The sequence below is a fragment of the Paramormyrops kingsleyae genome, chromosome 19, assembly GCF_048594095.1.
Source record: "Paramormyrops kingsleyae isolate MSU_618 chromosome 19, PKINGS_0.4, whole genome shotgun sequence".
Classification (NCBI taxonomy): Eukaryota; Metazoa; Chordata; class Actinopteri; order Osteoglossiformes; family Mormyridae; genus Paramormyrops; species Paramormyrops kingsleyae.
This window is the reverse complement of record NC_132815.1, coordinates 24,704,542-24,726,389: the sequence shown is the minus strand read 5'-3', so window position 1 is coordinate 24,726,389 and position 21,848 is coordinate 24,704,542. Positions and strand designations below refer to the sequence as shown.

At 42.0% G+C, this 21,848-nt stretch overlaps 1 protein-coding gene across 13 annotated transcripts; it reads left to right on the top strand.

Moving 5' to 3' along the window:
* The first annotated feature begins 2,327 nt into the window (after nt 1-2,327).
* cep43 (centrosomal protein 43) lies at nt 2,328-21,711 on the top strand. 13 transcript variants are annotated; one of them, XM_072702529.1, is made up of 20 exons: nt 2,328-2,460; nt 3,013-3,066; nt 5,184-5,238; nt 6,217-6,305; nt 6,480-6,617; nt 8,162-8,188; nt 8,878-8,934; nt 9,180-9,250; nt 9,443-9,504; nt 9,669-9,730; nt 9,877-9,957; nt 12,861-12,920; nt 14,972-15,180; nt 15,411-15,485; nt 15,848-15,925; nt 16,492-16,590; nt 17,932-18,047; nt 19,721-19,754; nt 19,967-20,069; nt 20,664-21,711. In XM_072702529.1, the coding sequence occupies exons 1-20, from the start codon at nt 2,377-2,379 to the stop codon at nt 20,736-20,738; spliced, it is 1,629 nt and encodes a 542-aa protein (XP_072558630.1). In that variant the 5' UTR covers nt 2,328-2,376; the 3' UTR covers nt 20,739-21,711. The 13 variants fall into 13 exon arrangements, with proteins under 13 accessions (XP_072558630.1, XP_023680602.2, XP_072558623.1 ...); XM_023824834.2 differs by having other exon boundaries at nt 19,967-20,142; XM_072702522.1 differs by having other exon boundaries at nt 9,850-9,957; nt 15,414-15,485; nt 19,967-20,142.
* Nucleotides 21,712-21,848: the final 137 nt, after the last annotated feature.

Here is a 21,848-nt window from a genome sequence, read left to right as displayed (position 1 = left end):
AGAGTAATTCTGTAAAAAAATTCGTTAAGAATTTAAACAGCTTTATAACTTTTACATAGTTAATTTGTAGATTCAACATCTTCTTTCTGTTAATTTAGCAGGGCCATGCTGCTGTTGTACCAGTTATTTCAGTATAGTTTACATCTAATCGTTGTTTATTCTACACTGAAACCAAGTAAACTTTACATGTAGTTGGTGGTTGTTTTACATTGAAATCCAGTACAATTTATAGATGTTTCTGTAAAGTTGTTTACACGTGTACAGTATTTTTTACAGAATAATTCTGGCAACCACAGCTGCCAGCTTTTTTCCGTAAAAACAACGGGATTTTTTTTACAGTGTAGGTGACCTAGATGTCATAATAGATACAAGCCTCTCATTCAAATCACATGTAAATGCAGTATCAAAGGCATGCTTCCTACAGCTACGCCACATCGCCAAACTGCGACGATTTCTTACTATTCAAGACACAGAGAAATTGATACATGCCTTTGTGTACAGTAGGTTAGACTACTGTAATGCTCTGATATCTGGCAGCACACACTGGACACTAAATACCTAGCAGTATTTTCAACATGCAGCAGTTTGAACTGTCACCAGGACCAGGAAGTTTGAACACATAACCCTTGTTCTTAGTTCCCTGCATTGGCTTCCTGTTAGGTTTAGGGCTGATTTCAAAGTTCTCCTACTTACATAAAATGTTTAGCTCCTGCCTACCTGACAGAATTACTTCAAGTTTACAAGCTGCATCGTCCACTCAGATCACAGAATGCTGGTTTCCTTGTCGTTCCACATATAAATAAAATGAGAGTGGGCAGTAAAGCTACAGAGCCCATATATTGTGGAATGGTTTACCAGTCTATGTTCGGGATGCCGATTCGATCTCGGTCTTTAAATGTCGACTGAAGACCCATTACTTCAGTTTAGCTTACCCACAACCTAACACAACATAACTATGGCTACTCGTGCTGCTGTACATGTCATTTTTATCTACTATGCTTGTGCATTACTGTGTCTATGTATGTTCTGACCATCCATGTTCTCTGCCGGGGTGGGCACCATCTGAGCTGGAGTCCTGGTTCAGCCTTCTAAACCCTCTATCAAAAAGCTTTTAAAAAAGACTTTCTTTAAGGGAGACTGTTATTTCACATGCATAGCAAACTCACAGACCCCTGTGTTGTTTCAAAGTCAATGATAAGGTAACTCTGGTAGGCCTAAAATCTTGGGCATTCAGTAAAACTGTTTTTTTTCTGTTTCTGATAACTTTACAGAAAATGTTAAGAAAAACATAAAAAATAAAGAATATTGTTTTAAAAATGGTTTGGTGTCATGCTACTCTTAGGACTTCACAACATTTTTAAGGTGTAACATAATGAAACAACTATACAGGACTGCCAAGTCTGGTCAGCTGGCTGGAGTGAGATTTTCTATTTGGAATTTGGAACTCTGCTCACACATGCACACAGGTTAAAATGTATGGTACTATACAAAAGTCTTAGGCAGTAACAGAAAATTATATTTAAATGATATTTATGTTGGTGTAAAACTATGATAGTATGTCTTGTCAATGTGTCAGCTGAGCCATTTGAGAACCTCTCCTAAAATCACCACAGTATTTGTAGATACCATCCAATACACCCTAGAGGTGCCCCTAAGGAGAGGTTTAGGAACCTAAGAACAGTTTATCTAGCCATCCAACAACATAGGTCAGTAACTTTTTGGAGAACAGGTGAAATTCTTGTTTATTTTTTTGTGTTACTGTTAATTTGCATATGTTAATGTTAAATTGTATTTTTTTCCCCAGAAAAAATATACACTGACTACCAAGATGAATAGCCTTAAGCATTTTCTTTGACTGCCTAAGACATTTGCACGGTATTCTATGTAACAATTTTATAGTATAGTTTGCAAACTACCCAAACGATTTTGATGTAGCTAATTTTAGGTTTATAGTGGAATAATATTGACTTGCTGTAAGATGTCTTGCGTGACTGTCAGCATGAGAGCTGGCAGCTCTGTTATGAATATATAGCCCCTTAATACGTAAGTTTGGCCTAAGTAACTAGGTATAACTGAATTAAGTGAAAAGATGGAAGAAAACTGATATTTTATTGCACAGCCTTGACCGTCTAACAAAAACATTTCTTTATATTTTTCCTTTATCGGTATCTGTATATTCCCATCGAATTGTTCGTCAAAAACTAAAATAAAAAATATATATACACACATACGCACGCATATATTTTTAGGGATCGATGGAATGTCTGGGAGTCTATTGCATACATTTAAACTTTAAACGAAGACGTTAAACTTACCGTCGAATCTGCGGAAGTAAATGATCAGATATCGGGGTTTGTTTAGGTTGTCTTGGTAAAGATGTCTGCCGCGGAGGAGGATACAGAGCTGCGGGATCTTCTTATTCAAAACTTAGAAAATAACGGCGTTCTCAACAAAATTAAGGTAACGAAACATGCGAAGTTTGATGTCGTTTATACACATTACTATTTTTAATTCTGCCGATGGTATTAAAAGGAAGCATCTCTGCGCCAAAGCTGAACCTGTTTGTTTGGCTAACTTGCTAACTAGGCCGCAGCCAAACACTGCAGCAGGTTTACATTGTCATTTTTATTTCTAAATGCTTATTGATCACTGTACTCATTACTAGTAGATCGTTATACTAACACATGTATAGTTAGGTAACGTTTTTTTGTTATTCGGTGTGAAGCATTCGCTTTTGATGCATAACTGTTATATACTAACATAACCTACAATGCAGTTATTTACAGGTAGTTAATGAACCTGAATGAAATGACACCATTCTATGTGCTCAATATTGCATGAGCTGACTGTTGATATTTCCCGTATAAATTAATCTGATGAATCCATTTTTTAAATAATTGCTATGTTGCTCTATTATCTTGCTCCTTGTTTGTCATTTTTAATGATGAGGCCCACTGATGAAACATGAGGTGAATTTTTAAATAAATTATTGCTGCTTTGCTGTCTGTCCAGGCAGAACTTCGTGCCGCCGTGTTTCTTGCCTTGGAGCAGCAGGACAAAGAAGAGGTACTGGCTTATAGACTTGCTGTGGTAGTTTTATGCTATAAGTGCGCAGTACAGGGCTGGTCTGTGGGTTAAACCTCTGTGTCCATGATTGGACAGTTGCAGCATAGCTGCTTTAGCGTTGGGCCCTTGAGCAAGGCCTTTAATACCAAAAAAAAATAAAAAATACTCCGGGTTTGCATGACAATTGGCTTGACCCCGTCTCCTAACCTCAAGCTTGAAGGGTTGGGTGAAAACTAAAGAACTCCTAGGTACTCCTAGTTGTACAAATGGTAAATTAACCATCATCATCGACACAGATTTATCTAATCATGATAAAATTTACTCCTGTATTAGCCGTTACTTGTAGAGTGTATCTTTCGGTAGTGTTTTATATATTTGTTGTCACTGTTACTGGTCCTACCTGTTCAGTTATATTTTTGTACTTTTTATTGTCTTTTTTTGTTTGTTGTCTTACGACAGGTAAACTCCTTTTAAAATGCATTCAAATTTTTTACAATATAACAGGTTTATCATTCAAAGAAATCTAAGTATGAGTTACATTTATACTACAGACCTAGCCCCTCATCACACAGTAGCCTAAGGGTGTACTTATAGTAGATGACCATTGCCATGCCCGTACATGTTTACATGTTTGACCCCCAATGTCCAGTTCGTCTGACTAGTGTAATAGCTCTGTAGCATGCCTGGGGCCGCTTGGAGAGGTGAGCCGGGGCGTGGTATGCATAGTGTGATGACAAACCATGTCCGAGCACGAAAGACATGATGTCAGTGATGTGATTAGCACACACATGCTCACATGCACACTATGCATGAACTTCACCCAGACCGAATGGATCAGATAGGCTGCACAGATCAGGTACTGACAAATAATTTACAAACAGTGCGGCAAAGGGATCACTTGGGTCTATGGCAGAGATGCCGTTTGCTGGGAATTTGCAACATACTGGATGCAACATACAAAAACTCTATTTGGTGAAATGCGGAACTGTCTTATATATGCAGCATGATTAAATGAAAACTACTGCATTGCATACTCGATAAATCTATGAGGACCATGTATCTTTGTCCCAGATGACTCCAAAAATAGCCACAAAATAAGGACATTAATCATGAACATCATACTTTGCAATAGCGCTATTCTTCCTGCGATTTCATCAACCCAAAAAGCGACACGGTGATGATGAAAGCATGCTTGAGCCCAAAATGTTAAGTGCAGTGTTAGTGTAGACCAGCGGGGGAGTGGGAAGGGGGAACGGTCATGCCTGGGCATGGTACTTGGTAACCAGGCCGAGGGTGAGTACAACTTCTTATCCAATTATGTCCAGCATTAGCATATTACTCATTTAAGTGAAGATAAGGAGACAATAACAGATAACACATTTTCATTTATTTAGGTACCCACAGGACAGAAATGCCAGCAAAAGCAACAACAAAAGTTATCTCAATTGTGGCGTGAAATTAAACTATTTACATGCGACAGTTCACATAGACTTAATAGCCTAAACCAATGGCTGCATTGGATGCCAATGTCTAACTATTCTTGGGCAGTAATTAATTTTTCATTCTGTCATACTGTCCATGCATTATACTGTAATATGAGATATTTTGACAGTATTTTCCAAAGCAGTGCTAATTATTCACTGAGTGGAGGGAGGGCGGGGTTGTTCCTGTGATGAAACCTGCCGGCAAAGTACAGTTTCCAGACTCTGCTTTTCTGGTTTTTGGGAGTTACTGTGTTGTCACATTCTTCTTCTGATTCACCCATTGTTTCAGTAGTGTCTTTGCTGGCTAGTTTCATCCTCTCAATTAATTTAAGGCAGTCTGCCCCTAGTGGCAGATCCTGTATTATATGTCAGGCGACACGGGCAAGTAGGTAAAACAAAAATGAGGAAATGCATGTTAGATGACTTAATGCTTGCCGATAAAAATATTCAAAAATTCGAACGTGAATTTCTGTCATCAAATAATATTTTTAAAATTGAATTTTATTTGAATAACAAAGCTTGACCTCCCAGCCCTATTGTGTGTGAAGAGTCTGTCTGCACCAGAATAAATTCCTCAAACATTAAATACCCTTGGTGGAATAAAGTGACTGTTTTTTTTTTTTTCTCATGTAGAATAAACCTCCATTGGTCAATGAAAGTCTTAAGAAGTTTCTCAATACCAGAGATGGTAAGGGATTTATTGTTGCATTTTTCTCTATGTTAATGTGTTGGTTAGGACTCTTTGTCTGTGATTTGAAGGTTGCCAGTTCATTTTAGGTTATGTTGTGTTACTGTTGGGCACTTGAAAGTCCTTGAAGGAGGACTAGTTGACCCAGTTTGGGGAATTTTGCTTAGCTTTGGATAAGTGTCTGCTGAATAAACCCATCAGAGATGCACCAATTGTATCGGCCAGCTATCAGTATCGGCCAATACAGCAACAATCGGCCATCGGCTAATATTTACCGCTGATAATTCCCTTTAAAATGTTGACCCATATTACTTTTCACACCCGCATACTAAACAGTTAGAAAAATGCCTGGTGTGTGGAATTATTTTAAAGTTAGCGAAACATCACTCTAAACTTCACAAGGAGGATCTACTAATAGACGTTTCAACACAGCAAATTTGCTCACCTTAAGCTGACACAGTGAAGAGTATGAAGTGTTTCTGAAAAACAAATTCCAGTGAAGAAGGCTGCGGTAATGCTAATGCTAATCCGTCAGTAACGCGAGTGTTTGATAGCAAAAGAAAATTCAGTGCAGAAAGTGCAAAATCAAAAGATATCATTCAGGAAAATTACGGAGTTTATCACACTTGATGATCAGCCTTTCTCTGTTGTAAATGTAATAAATAAGATGTATACACTCTTCAAATATAGTGCTCTGGGACTGTTGTTGTATGACAGAGTTGGTGTTTTCTTACCCAAAAACAAATACTTTTTCATATTTTTGGAATGTAATTAATTTTAATTTATTTGGGTGTAGTATCCCTTTAAACCTATTTAAACAGAACCTCCAAGTCTATCAGTGTCATAAAATAATCGGTATCGGCCAGAAATTTCCTTATCAGTACATCACTAAAATACATGTAATGAAACTTTACCTTTTGGTCAGTGTTTGGTCATGCGGTTTTCTCACTGCGGTTTATCGGGTCCCTCTGTCTGCAGGGCGTTTAGCTACCAGCCTCATCATAGACTTCCTGCAGGTGTTTAATTTGGATTTCACGCTTGCTGTCTTCCAGCCTGAAATAAATACCGTGAGTATTTGCAGTTTTACCAATAAGAAAAAAAAGAAGTGTATGACCTTCAATATCCCTGTCTGCCTTTCGAAAACCATGGTGTGGAGTGGTGTCCGGTTCTATCTGGGTCTGGCCTTTCAGAGAACTGATTGTACTGCTTGTTTGTGATCGATTGCGACTGTGGGGTGTCAGCTCAATGGGCTGGAGAACCGTGAGGCGGCCGCCCAGGAACTGGCCATCGGGGGCCTGGATGCCCAGAAGGGGGCACCACTCCTGCTGGAGCTGATCAAGAGGAACAAGCAAAAGGACAAGCCTTGTGTGTCCAGCGAGGTAAACCCACCACCGTCTCCCCTGCAGACTCACTATGTCGCGTTGTGCAGTTGTGCAGTAGCTGAGCAGATGCAGCAGTGGTGCCTCTTGCTGGGAACGTCATTGCCTTTTGCCTCCTTACTAAATTGCCCATTGGTGCTCATTTTAATCAGGCTTGTTAACCTTATGCTCTTCACCTGCCCGAACCAATTCTTTTCTTTTTAACAAGTGAATATATGACCTTGGCTGTTCCCCTTCGGTCTTGACATTTCAGCTCTCTTTAAATTGAGCTTCCATTATGAATAAATCTAAAACTTAGATCCTTCTTCAGGATATAATTTTCCTTTTTGTAATAATAATATTATAATAACCTTGACTGGCTAAATTGAGTATGTTAGTCCATAAAAATGCACAGTAGGTAAATACTGCTTGGTGAATTAAACCAAGCAGTATTTACCTACTGTGCATTTTTATGGACTAACATACTCGATTACATCGATTACATTAAGTTTGGTCTGTTGGTAAATAGTGCCCTTCCAAACAGTAGAGGAAAAAGTCTTAAGGGCCTTGCAGTTCATGCCCAGTTGACGTGTGGCCCATGGGCAGATTCTCTCTCCGTACCAATAGCGAGACATACGTGCAGACATCATTTACCAGCAGATAAGGGGTAAAGGCAGTAGGGTGTTTCATCTAGATCTCCATAAGGGGACACCCCTTACCCCTTACACTCTCACCTCCTGTGATCTTGCTTTCCAGACTGTATGCCTTAGGCAGTTCAGAGAGACACTGAGGGTTTGGCATTCTAATGCCTCATAAGTGAGGACATCAATCTGTTGTCCTCAGCTTAACAGGAAGTCATAAGAGACGTAAGCAGGATAATGTCACGTTTTCTGTCCCAGGGTGCAGTTCTTGAAGAAAGATGTTGAATTCACTCTGACTCAGATGGCATACAGTTCATTGCCATATTAGTCATCAAATCTGGTATAAACTAAACCTTTTATATACTTTTTCTTGCATAGTACAAAAAAAAAAAAAAGCTCCATTAGGTTTTAAACTGTAAAAGCAAAAGATGAAGCGTTACAGTGGTGGTTAGGGTTCTGGTCTTTGTCAGTGATTTTGTAATGTATATTTTATACAGTATAGTTATTTTATTTTTTTTTACTTGCACTATATTCTAATAACTTATTTAAAAAATGCACATGTTCCGACGTTTAAAACACAGTGTTGCTGAAGCATAGTCAGAAAGAGACTGTGATCTGCTGTGTTAGCGTGATAGCCAGCACAGCTTTACATTCAGGTGACATGAACACAGCTGCAGTGCGACCCTCTTTCTTAATGGTGTTTGACAGGAAGCCTCTGTGCTGAGCTGTGTGCTTCCAGGTGGCTTCTAGCCTCCAGCGACAGTGGGCTTCCTTTCTGCTCTGTCTGCTTATCCTTTAGAAATAGGCCTGCAGTTACACTGGCTCTGTAAATTTTCCTTGTGTTTCCCCCCTTCTCTGCCTCCTTCTCCTGTTTCTGGATGGTTTTCTCTCACCTCCCCCTCTACGGGTGATTTCGGCCCCCAGGGACACTGGGCCGCATATATGCCCAAGGTAGCAGTGAGTCCTAATTGCTCCCAGACAACACGCTTGCGGTGTTCGGTCTGTGCATCTTTGTGACCCATAATGCACCGACCCATCAGCTTAGTCGCTGCCTTGTTACAAATAGCTCATTGTTAAGCCTCATGCATGTTGCATGGTGACGTACCATGTGGTTCAACCTACACAGTTGCACCTCTGTGTCTGTTTTCATGTCATTAACATATTGTACATCCATTTCGCTGACGAAGGATATCACTTTCCTTTAACGCATGTTATGTGCTACCATTCTGAATATCTAGGTCATACGTAGGTATAATCGGCACATTGTTTAATCCTCCATTTGTTCAGAAAATATGGTTTTCCTGTTGATCACGGGGTTTCTGAAAACAAATGTGCCCTACTTTTTCATGCATGCCTTTTACTCGCTGTACCCCCCGCTTGCAGTACTTCAATAAGAAAAACACAGAAGAAACTACCAGAATACAAATGAACATTGATATTTAAATTCTGTCGTGCATAACGCTGTCACATAAGCATGGAACATTGTGTATTTTCCTTGAAGTATCTTACTGTAATGTAAATAAATTATACTGACCATAATTCAACACTTCTGATGAAAGCTGATTATTGTAGGATTTTTACTTTTTCACAAATCCAGTTCTGTCAAACCCCTAATTAGTGATATTTTTACCTTTATGCAGGAGCTGTCACCCAGGCTGCTTACAGACGCAAGAAGAAAATTTGACTTTTATGACAAGGTATTGGTCCTCTTTACTAAGAGAGGATTTGCCGCGTGCTGTTGGCAGATCTTGGCATATTGTTCTGTCGGTGCTTGGGGGGCAGTTGGTGCCTTTATGTGAATTTATCCTTTCCTGGAAAATAAAATTCAGCATTGCCCAGTTCATTCATGGCTTTCAAGTGAATCCTCAAGAACAACTGCTAAAACATCATAATGTATTAAAATTATGAATTAATTTTCTCTCCTTTTTTTTTTTTTTTACAGGAAAGACGTGGTGAAATTACAATGGAAAACTTGAGAATTCTGTTTTCAGATGTCTGTCCTGGCTTCCACAAGTAGGTTTCAGTTATATTTATTGTACTTTATTTTTCTAAGCCTTCGTCATGTATTGCGGAACTGATCTGCACTGCAGTGATCCTGTCCAACATACAGTAATCACCAAATGCCGATGGTTAATCACAAATGTAACACTGTAGACGGTGTTCCTCAAACATGACACAGTCACAGAATGTGTGTTTGAATTAAAGGAGCGTCTTGGACCAGTATGTGAGTGAGGAACTCGGCGCTCTTGACAGGAGTCTCTGCAGCAGTGAGTCCCCTTTCCTCATGCTGGCCTCTCACTTGCCTCAGGGCTGTTTTTCCTTCGTAATTGTGAACTTCCCCACAATATTGTAAACATCCAGACAGGTAGTGTTGCTTCCATGACCACACAGTATCATTAATTATCCTCATGTCCCGTTTTATTTACTGCAGCTGTGAGCTTTCAGGACTTCCTGGGATTGTATAAGCGTTTGTTTCATCAGTGTAGGACTGTGGTAAGTGACACACCAGGTTTTATCAATTAAAATATAATCAGCATCTTTCTGCTTTCTGTGATTGGCATTCATGTTTCCTGGAAATAGTAATGCTTGTGTGTGTGTTTTTATTTATTTAGTTTTTCTTAATTTCATCCCCCAAAAAGTTTAGCGGTGATGGATCTGATACTACGTTGACACCAGCTAAACTGCATGAGGAGAAACTCGGTACATCCTTGGCGAGTAAGGTGAGCAACACATTTCTTAAATCCTTTTAATTCTGTGACGTTCGCATCACCTCTCCTTTCCTCTCCTCAGTTTTATCAGCTGTAGCTGTAAAGTGATACTTAGAAATATATCCATAGTACATGTTAAATTGGTATGACTTCCAACATGCAGCATCACAGTTTGGAAACATTCTTTCCCTCTTACTCACAGTGTCTGAGACAGCAAAATTAATTAATGTATCTATATCATGCGCTGCATGGTTTTATATCTCGGTTCCAGCAGTATCCATTTCATGCGCTGCATGGTTTTATATCTCGGTTCCAGCAGTATCCATTTCATGCGCTACATGGTTTTATATCTCGGTTCCAGCAGTATCTATATCATGCGCTACATGGTTTTATATCTCGGTTCCAGCAGTATCTATATCATGCGCTACATGGTTTTATATCTCGGTTCCAGCAGTATCTATATCATGCGCTACATGGTTTTATATCTCGGTTCCAGCAGTATCTATATCATGCGCTACATGGTTTTATATCTCGGTTCCAGCAGTATCTATTTCATGCGCTGCATGGTTTTATATCTCGGTTCCAGCAGTATCTATATCATGCGCTGCATGGTTAGGGCTGGGCGATATGACTGAAAACTGTATCACGATATGAGTGTTTCATATCGGTCGATATCGATAATTATTGACATTTTTTATGACCCATTTAAAATAAAGACCAGGAGAAAAATATATTACATTTAAACATTTTTATTTTAAACATGTCAACAACCATGGAAAATAAAGTGTTTTTAAAATATGTGCAGTGTTTTGTAAACATAAATAAAACTGACGTAGACTGAGATACAGTACATCTGTAATATAAAAAAACAAACCTGATACAGTACAGTAACATTGTTTGAAATATAAAACCTGCAGAAATATGAAAAAGTAACTCTTCAAGTTATTCTTACTCTAATCATACTTGAAGTTGAACTATTCAAGTATATTTTCAGTCCAGGTTTTGTGCTAGGAAAAGACACACATGCAAACACTAACGAGGAAGACGCGATACGTAGGGAGCCGGAACCCGGAAGTGCGCCGTAAACACAGAGAGGAAAGAGAGAAGGGGAAACAAAAGACACGGCAGACTCGAAACGAAACACGGGATACGCGAAAAACCGGACAACATGACACATACAAACCGAAAGGATACAGACCTATAACTTAATATTCAGGAGACGGGGGGCGAGCGGCGTTAGGGAAGGGCGAGGCGACCGTCACAGTGATTCACAAAAAACCGGCAAAACTTCCATAAAGCAGTTGTTTTGCTGTGCTACGACCATTTATGACAGCTGCGTTTCCGGTGTTCCGGGCAATTCAGTTTCCCTATGTTTCCCCTGTCGCGCGCTGATTTGTACACGGTTTCGCTGTTGTTTTCATGTCTTTTTACGAAGCTCTTGAGGTAAACAAGCCACATATTTTAAAACATCACATGTTTTTTGTTTTTACTGATAATAAATGAAAGTATTTAATTCGCTGGATAGAGATATTTCTTTATGAAAACGGTATAGTATTTCTTATAAGACTATATTATGCGTGACGAACTACTGTATTCGCATGTAATACTGTACCTGAGTGATTTTCAGACATCCCACATACATATTTGCCTAAATATTAGGAGAAACATTATTTCCTGACATCCAGGATATTTGGTTCCCCCCTGTTAAAACAGGTATACAGCAACTCTGGGCCTCGGTACTAATAACAATACAGTATTCACATGTAATAATGTACTTGAGTGATTTTCAGACATTTCACATACCTCTTTGATTTAATATTAGGGGAAACATTATTTCCCGATAGACAGGGGAAACATAGGGAAACCGAATTGCCCGGAACACCTGTTCGGATCCAAACTAGCTTCGCAACCTCTGTTTTCTTCCGACGAAGAATAAAAAATATCGAACGTTTTATCGAACACATTTTTTATTGATATCGATCACGTGTCTATCGCGATACATATCGTAATCGTTTTATCGCCCAGCCCTATGCATGGTTTTATATCTCGGTTCCAGCAGTATCTATATCATGCGCTGCATGGTTTTATATCTCGGTTCCAGCAGTATCTATATCATGCGCTGCATGGTTTTATATCTCGGTTCCAGCAGTATCTATATCATGCGCTGCATGGTTTTATATCTCGGTTCCAGCAGTATCTATATCATGCGCTGCATGGTTTTATATCTCGGTTCCAGCAGTATCTATATCATGGGCTGCATGGTTTTATATCTCGGTTCCAGCAGTATCTATATCATGCGCTGCATGGTTTTACATCTCGGTTCCAGCAGTATCTATATCATGCGCTGCATGGTTTTACATCTCGGTTCCAGCAGTATCTATATCATGCGCTGCATGGTTTTACATCTCGGTTCCAGCAGTATCTATATCATGCGCTACATGGTTTTACATCTCGGTTCCAGCAGCATCTGACTCCATGGTCCTGAGTGCAACAAGTAAAATGGCGCAAGTGTTTCCCATCACGACCGACCTGAAAGTACACAGTGCTTTCTAGCATTTACTGCAGATATCTGTGTCGTTTTAGGGAAATGCATTGATGCATTGTTTTTTTGTTTTAATTCCTTGTCTCGCTTTCTGTGAAAAGGACAAAGAGGTTAGTAAAAAGTAATGTCACATGCAGCTTTTTGTTTTCCCATTAATATCAGTGTAGGGATCCTTACAATTTTTGTATAGCTGGATGCTTTTAGACCGTAAAGACTAATCACCTTTATAATTACCTAATTTTTACCTCGCACAACAATTGTCAAATCAAGTTTCTGCCCTCTGGTGCTCAGAGATGTCTCTTGCTTTTTGCTGAGAACCCAAAGCCTAGAGCTGAGTTATGCTGCACATTGACATACATGTTCTTGTGCACAGATACCCAGGTATAAAGGACTAATTAAACACAATGAGGAAATGGAAACAGCTGCTTCTAAGGTAACAACCTGTCCAGAGTCAAGCCAGTGGGCTCATGCTATATGAAATCAGCCTAACTGCATCTAACAGCATGTCCTGGGATGTTAACCCCCTGGGGCCTGAGGCCTCAGCCACCTTCGGGGTAGTCTGACATGCCTTGACATTTTAAAATATGTCACCAATCTAAAAAACATTTATCCCATTTAAGTGTTACATGTGCTTTTATCCAGCACAAACTCAGCACCAATAATCTGAGAATGTTATTTTTCAATTTTTTGTTAAAATCAGCTTTAAACATATACTTTTCAAAAACCTATTTCAGACGTGCTGAGAAATTGTAAAAAAAAATAACATTATAAACATTTTTAGCCAAGACTTTTGAGCTCTGAAGCTTATAGACACAGGGGTTGGCTACACATAGGTGAATGAGACATTCTGAAATTTTATGTGGTTTGATTACTAAAGTATTAGAACTTTGGAGTGACACTCTTTTTCTCAAAGTCAGTGGCCTGCACAATGAATATCGATGAGATAGGTGTCCCCACACCTGTAGTAGTTTGCATACTGTCAATGGCCCATCAGTCTGGAATGTCACTGCAACCCACACCCATCACTTTGGAAAGGCAGTTTGAAGCGCAAGAAAAGTAGCAACAATAAAATCCCTTTCACAGTTTATTGGTAGATGGAATGAAACATGAAAAACTGTGACCATATAAATATAGAAAGTGATAAATATGATCCAGTGCCTATGCAGAGTTAATGGAAATAAAATAATTCACTATTATTAACGCTCTGGGAACGAGGTCATCGTCGACCGCATATCTTTCTCGTCTATTTCAGTTTATATCTCGCTGAAATCATTATGTAGGATCATGAAAAAAACACTGACTAAATCCGTAATCTGTCTTCTTTTCAAAACGTCCATTGTCGGAAGTATTAAAGTTTTTAAAATTAGGTTAAATCGGGGAAAAAAACAAACCATGTCACCTTTCTTTGTTTTACTTGCATCGGGAGCGTGTAGTATCGCTCTCAGCTGAAGATCGCTCTTCACGTTCTAAATAGGCTGGGTTTGAAGCGGCGACCCTGTGATTACAGGCATACAGGCTTAGCCCACTGAGCCATGAACACAGGTATGAGATTCGCTGCTGAAAGTGGCAACACTGGCGCAAAGCTTCAGCGGCAGAGACGTGTTTGTGTGCCATTTTGTAGCCAATCAGTCTAAACACTACCCAGACAGGTGCTCTTGTTTATTTCGGTCACAATGGGTGTATTCACATATTTCTTTACCCAATACTAACTGTCGGATTATCATGTTATTATCATGCGAATAACGCAATTTGCAAGTGGGAAGGCGATCAGAGCTGCTTCGAGACGCAGACGCTTAAGTCAGTCACTCTTGTTCTTTCTATTCGTATCACGAAGCTATAAAAATATATTTAGTTTCTATATATATATATATTTGAAAAGTAGACCATCCAAGGAGTTATGTAAACGGTTTGGCAAAAGTTATGTCAGACCCCGCCGGCGGGATCGCCGACTCCAGGGGTTAACATCACTTGTCCTTGTGAGAGAGCTAACTGTGTGGGTGTGAGTCCTTCAAAACACAAGCTGGTGGCGATGACAATGCTGAGACTGGGGCAGTGACTGAAGCCGGCAAAGATGACGATACGGAGATTGTGGCAATGACTGAAGCCGGCAACAGTGACAATGCAGACAATGAAGCAGTGACTGAAGCCGGCAACGGTGACAATGCTGACAATGAAGCAGTGACTGAAGCCGGCAACGGTGACAATGCTGACAATGAAGCAGTGACTGAAACCGGGGACAGTGACAAGGCTGACAATGAGGCAGTGACTAAATCTGGCGACAGTGACAACGCTGAGACTCAGACCACGACTGAAGTTGATGACAGTGATGAAACTGAGACTGAGCCAACGGCTGAAGCTGACGATCATGGCGATACTAAGACTGCACGTTGACTGCTTATCGACTGTCTACAGGCTCTTGTGGGATTAAGGCCAGCATTGCTGTCAGGGGCCTGACACTGACATTTGCCCATGACTCTCACACAGGCTTCAGAGGCCAATCACAGCAGTACCGCTTTGACCTCTGACTCTCTGAAGAGCAGAAGCCATGTGCAGGTGTCATCCTGGGAGCCAGGCCGCGAGGACAGCACCCCGCCGGAAACCCGCAATCTAGACCCGGGGCTGGATGACGACGAAGATGAGGGCGATTCATTTTTTGATGATCCGTTGCCAAAGCCACAGAAAACATATGGCTGGTAAGATGCAAATCCAAAGTTGTGGCATAGAGGTTTTTATAAAGATCTCTAAAATCACAGATTATTATATTATTTTTGTGTTGATATATGATTCCAGTAGCATTATGTCTGTTTAAGTGATGAATGAACAGGACTATGGGGTCCTTTATGACATCACAATGTGTCATACCTCCACTGGGTCATTCTGGTTGGGTTCTACAACCAAGCTGACCCTTCCCCCTCCTTCCCAGCAGCACCAGGGTCTCCTTTGCAGACAAAAGCAATGCAGGGTCAAGTTTCTCCACAAAGAAGAATGGCCACAAAGAGTAAGTACTGAATGCAACCTGTTAATTCCTGACAAGGGTATTATGGGTAATGAGACATACAGTATACAACAGCTGGGCTGAATGTGCTGATATGTTTGAGGGAATCGTGTGGGGCGGCGGCTGTCTGGGCTGGTTTGTGCTTGAGGGACGTCTGCACAGCTGCGCACGCGACAGGTCCCCAGACGCGCAGCTGAGCAGACCCTCCTGCAACCATCCTGTTTCTCGGTGTGTGATGGAGGCCAGGAGCCCCCTCTGGGGGGGCCTCTGTGCAAGCGGCCCCCTTGTGTCCTCCTCTGCTATGTTCTGTCCTTCCTGCTTCTTTCTCTTCCTGTCTTTTATCTGTGTTTCTCCTCGCCACAAAGTGTAAGCCCCTCAGAGAAGGACAAAAGTGTGTGTGGGGACCCCTTTTCGCAGATGAGGAGGATGAGTAGCCTCACCGAGTAAGTGAGCAGCGGGGGGGCCCACATGTCGTCCGTCCCACCCCCACTGTCTGCCCCTAGCAACACTAATGTAACCGTCCTGCCGCCACAGTCTTACTAACCGTCTTCTCTCCATGTCCACCCCCCCCCCCCACCCCACCCCACCCCCCTGGCATCTGTCGTAAAGTCACGTGGATGCCTTTGCGTAAAGACAGCACGCAGAAAGGCCTTTCCGCAGACCGCATTCTGCTGACTGTATCTGTGTGTGTGTTTCGGTGGGGGGGGGGGGGTCATTGGAGTTTTCAGCATGTGAGTGTGGTGGGTTCGGTCTGTCTCCGCGCCCAGACGGGGCCCCTCAGAGCCGGATTCTGCCACCTTCACGCTGCACATGTTCCTTGACGGCGTCATCCTCGCGTATGCGACTGTCACCTGTCTGTCCGTCCGTCTGTCTGTCTCTGCCTGCCTGCCTGTCCTCCCATCTGTCCGGCCGCCCGTCGCCTGACCTCTGCGGACCTTTGCTGCTCTTTTGCCTGCAGTCTTCTCCTCTCCCTTCCTTTTCGCTCACGCTCTGCCCTCTCCTGACTTAGCCTGTCTGCCATAAACAGCGACCCTGAGGACGACGCTGTAGGGGACGCCTTTACAGACCGCGCTAACGGGGCCCCGCATACCGCCGAGGCAGACGGCAGGTGAGAGAAGGGGGCCTCGGGCGGCCTGGGGCCGCCCACGGCGGCCTGCAGCTTTTTGGTGCGGTATTGGGAGATCTGTGACTTGTGGTCACCTCATGCTGTGTGTGAATCCTAGCGTAGCCTCAAGTCACGTGCCCCTTGGGACAGTAGCTGCGAAAGCAGATGACGTGTGAAAGGGAAGTGGGCAGCAGTGAGACCCGGCTGCACGTGACCAGCGGCTCACTGCGACTCCTTTAACGGCCCTTTCACTGCTCTTCCATCACAACTGTAAAATTTGATGCCGCTTCATCTCATATTTTGAGTTTAGCCTCAAAGGTGCCCTGGCCATCTCTGACTAGGTAAATGACAAATAAGGCTTTCACCACCTTTTTTCCAAATTAAAACCTTCATAATTGTAGTGTCTACAGTATATCAGACAGTTAAGTCCCATTTGTTTCTTGCACTTATGATGAGTAGTAATTTTTCAAACGTAAATGGCCTTCTGCTTGGACACCTGTGCAAAGTGTTGTCTTCGATATCAAGTTTATTCATACGAATTTTAAAACCCAGTTTATCATAGGGGTGGCACACTGGTGCGGTGTTTAGCTCTGTTGCCCTGGGTTTGAGTCTGTGTGTGGAGTTTGCTCGTTCTCCCTGTGTCATTGTGGGGATTCCTCCAGTTACTCCGGTCCAACCCCCCACCCCCCACGGTCCAAATACATGCTGCGGTTAATTAGTTACCAAATTGTCCATAAGTGTGTGTGTGTGCCCTGCGATAGGTTGGTCCCCCACCCTGGGTTGTTCCCTGCATTGTGCCTGTAGCCTCCAGGATAGGCTCCAGACCCCCCCGCGACCTTAAATAGGATAAGCAGTTACAGAAAATGGATGGAGTTGATCATACTGCAGCATGGTTTTCCATTGGTTGTACCACCTGACATGGAAACTATGCAAGCTTAACCATGAGTTTTTTCAATATTTGATCTATGAACCTTTTCCATTAAGGTCGCTTATGTTGTTCTTCTTTATTCTGTCACTGTTTTCTAAGGTGATTTTTAAATTAAAACCTTTTGCTAGCTTTGCTGCCTGACATATGAGGTAATGTAGATTTGCAGACAAACATTTTTATGTAGTCTTTTAAAACCTTTTGCAGCTTTTTATGAGTTTAAAGCTACCTAACTTAATTAAAGTTAAAGTATGTAACTACAAATTTTAATAGTTTAATAGTAGATTCTTCTGATCATTTGTTTGGATGGTTACAGTACCTGACATTTTCAAATTTGAGATGCAAAGACATAATTTTTTTTTTTTAAATAATGGTCTCAAAACATGAATATTATGTCACTCCCAATTTCTGTGGCTCAGGATAAACGTCAGTAAACCTGCGAGTGCCCCCCTTGGTGCTCTGAGCGACGGCCCCCCACCCAAGAGCAGTGTGTCAGTGCAGCTGGCACAGAAGGACCTACAGGATCACCACAGCGGTGAGATACCTGACACTGGGCGCTTTTCCACCGCACAAAGTACGGTACTTTCGGTACTTTCGCTTTTCCATTGACTTCCAGTTGAGTACCAGTACCGAAAGTTAAAGTACCGAAAGTGCCAAACCAGTTGGGGTACTTCTTTGGTACTTCGGTACTTTGGGGTGGGACTTGCAAACGTATTTGCTGTCAATTGGTTATGCAAATAGCCTGCCGCTGAAACACAAAATACACACAGCGAACAGCGAGAAACTAAATAAAGAGCAGTAGAAACAAAAATATAAAAAAGTAAAACGGAAGGATGGACAAATAAGGAAGCACAGGCTTTAATCGCCATATGGTTGGATGAACAGATCCAGCGGGATTTGGATGGCACGACTCGAAATAAAAAAGTTTTTGCCGTTCCGGGCAATTCAGTTTCCCCTGTTGCGCGCTGATTTGTACACGGTTTCGCTGTTGTTTTCAGGTCTTTTTATGAAGCTCTTGAGGTAAACAAGCCATATATTAATTTTAAAACATCACATGCCTTTTCTATGTTTTTTGTTTTTACAGATAATAAATGAAATTACTTAATTCGCTGGATAGAGATATTTCTTGATGAAAACGGTATAGTATTGCTTATAAGACTATATTATGCGTGATGATCTACTGTATTCACATGTAATAATGTACCCGAGTGATTTTCAGACATTTCACATACCTCTTTGCTTTAATATTAGGGGAAACATTATTTCCTGATAGACAGGAGAAACATAGGGAAACTGAATTGCCCGGAACACCATAATACCAAGCCGCTTGGAAGAAATGGGGCACACGCGAAACACCGAACAATGCCGCTTGAAAATCAAAAAACATAATTAAATAATTTGTTTGCTTTCAAAAGACTGCATTAGCAGTAAGCTAATTCTTACTGCTTTGATCGGCTTAGCCAAAGTAAGTGTACCTACGTAAACGTAATTGATGGCAGCATGATTTGGATTTTACTGAATCTTATACTGTGATAGAAGCTGACATAACAATAAACCGCATTTTCCAGCCTTAACTGTTAGTTTTAATTTTGGGCTGTCAGTCAGGGGCAGTCACTGATGATGTCATTTGGCGCCGGTACCATTTTTTTACGCCAGTGGAAAACCGCCATGAAAGAAGTACCAAACTTCCAGCACTTTATGGAAGTACTGAAAGTACGGTACCTGGTGCGGTGGAAAAACGCCCACAGTGATGGGGGGTGGGGGGGGGGGTGCTGATTTTAAGTGGGGTGACCACACAGTGTCTATCTGTCTCATGGTTCAGCTTAGAAAATTAAATAATTAAATAATACAGTTTTTGCATAGTTTTTGAATTCTGATGTGGGGTGTCAATGTATTTATTATGGGTAGCCATCCCTTGGGGTGGGGGGGGGGGGGGGGCAGGGCAGCGGAATGGAGCCATCTGAAGCTGTTGGTGTACATTGACTGAGAATTACAGTAACTCTTTAAAAATATCTGCAGGATCCAGGTATTGGCATAGAAATGCTCTAATTAAGCTTCACTAGGCACTATTTACTAGGCATGTCAAGGGTGCATATTACCAGAGGATGGGCTGTCTGGAAGCAGACTGATGAGGAATTTCTTTCTTTAATAACATCTTTATTTTTTATTTATGTGTGTATATTTATAAATGGGTGTGCTCCCCCACAGATGAGGAAGATGATTATGATGATGATTTTAACAGGTAAATATTTAATAACTCTCTTCATAAATTACTATTTTGTTCACTATAGCATGCTGTTGTGCTCTGTGGATCTTTGGTACTGGTGTACTGGTGTACTGGTGTTAATGTGGCCTGCTGAACTTCCTCCGCTGCCTGTCTTTTTTTCTTTTTCTTTTTAATCATAACTTGCGTGTTATGAAGCTCTCTGCCTGTCCTCATTTCCCCCCATTCAGCACCAGCCATCGGTCAGATAACTCGAAAAGTGAGGTGAGCATCGGCGAGGACATCGACGAGGCGTCCGTGGAGGGTCCCGAGGGCAGCGATAAGGTGTCGGAGGTGAGGCCTTATCGCAGTCTGCCCGGCAGTCCCTCTGCGGGTGGGGGCTCTCTCGCTACCGTGAGAAAGTCATGTGAGTTCAAGAGGAAGCAAACAGGTAGGGCTGTGGTGTTCACCTGCTAGAGGAAGGGGGTGTGTGGGGGGGGGGCAGCTCTTTCCAGGTGGTCCTGGGGTGTTCTTACTTTCAAAAGCAGGTGATCAGGGGAGCAGCCAAACTGTTGCAGTTTCTGCCAAGGCTTGGCATTATCTATACATGCACCTTGAGGTCAGGTATCTTGTCACTGATTTAGTAATCCTGAGAGATAAATGAGTTTGCAGAACCACTGTTAGCAACCTTGCAGTAACTGCGGGCCGCAGGTTCCCGTAAGACCGGATCTCCGCGGCATGTCACAGGCGCAGCAAAGTTCAGACGGAGGCCGCCCGCTCCAATAGAGCAGGAAAACGGTGCTTCCGTACCTTTTAAAGAGAGATGTGAGGTGGTCCTGGGAGCGGGGGGAGCACCCTTGTGTGTGTGTGTGTGTGTAGGTGGGAGGGTAGGCATCCTGTGCATCTGCTGCTCTTGCTCTGACTCCTCCTCCCAATCCTCCACTTCAGCTTGAGGAGCTCACCCAGGACCGCAGCGTGTCGCAGCTCAGCCAGGCCGCCGACTACATGGAGGAGGTGGCCTGACAGCCCGATTCCCCTTCCCCAGTCGTCGCCAAAGCTACACGCGGTGCTTCCGCACACACTGGTGTGCGAGTGAGTCACAGCCGAGCTGGAACCACAAACACTCATTGCCACCTGTTTTGGGAGACTAAACAAAACGCTGGATGGATATTTATGACCTCGATGGACTGCTTTTGAGGATGGTTCAAGAATCCACACGTGGCTCTGGGCTTGAACTATGTACAAAAAATATATATGATGTTGTGATCCTGTTTGAAGGTGATGCTTGTGAACCCAGACACAGTGTGTGCTCTGTGGGTTTCTATCATCAGTTCTGAAAAGAGAAGTGGACCAGAAAAGGATATCTGAATCTGCCTTGCATTAAAAACCTACATCCGTTCCTGGCAGCTGGGCTGTTCTCAGGGTTGCTGTGAATTCCCTCGTTTTTTCCAAACCTGCGTTTAAAGCGCAAATTCAATTTGAAGTCTATCAATGGTACATTTACTGTTTTCTGAGAGATATAATTTAGCTTCATGCATTATAGCTACATCAGTAGTTGCTTATGTATTATTAGCACTGCTGAAGTAGTTAAAACATGGCAACCCTGAGACACAGCTCTGCCCCGTGTCTTTGGACGAGATTTAGTTTTCAATGTCGCAGTAAATTGATCCAGAAAGGCTGCTTTGCTCTAAGCCTCTGTTTTCCATGTGTAGCTTATGCTTACGGGCCTGTTTTAGCTTTTGTGAAACTTTCTCAATGAACACACTATCTGTTAGTGAATGTGGATCTTTCCCACTCCGTGACGCAGCTACGAAACACTGCTGTGTCGCATTTTTCCATATCTTAACTATCCAGCATGCGTTTCTGTCGTCTGTCCAGTCACAAACAAAACTTCGGGGTATTACCCGAGAAATTTCAGAGGTGTAATTAATTGCTAGTGTATATTATCAGGAATGTACATTATTGGAGAAATTTAATAAACACAGTATATAAGTTGTTTTATTGCTTGAGACCTGCAAGACACAGCAGACAAGACGTTACTATTTTTGGCATCAATTTATCCAATGTCAGGTTTTAAATATATCAGTGCTAAAAATTTCATTTGCCAAGCACGTAATTTTGCAAGAAAAAAAT

What these genes read in the sequence shown, in the direction of transcription:
- cep43 (XM_023824831.2), top strand. Translation starts at nt 2,377, where the DNA reads ATGTCTGCCGCGGAGGAGGATACAGAGCTGCGGGATCTTCTTATTCAA. An exon ending in AGCAGCAGGACAAAGAAGAG is followed by an intron (nt 3,067 to 5,183) that starts GTACTGGCTTAT and finishes TTTCTCATGTAG; the next exon opens with AATAAACCTCCATTGGTCAA. An exon ending in CCTACAGGATCACCACAGCG is followed by an intron (nt 18,048 to 19,720) that starts GTGAGATACCTG and finishes GCTCCCCCACAG; the next exon opens with ATGAGGAAGATGATTATGAT.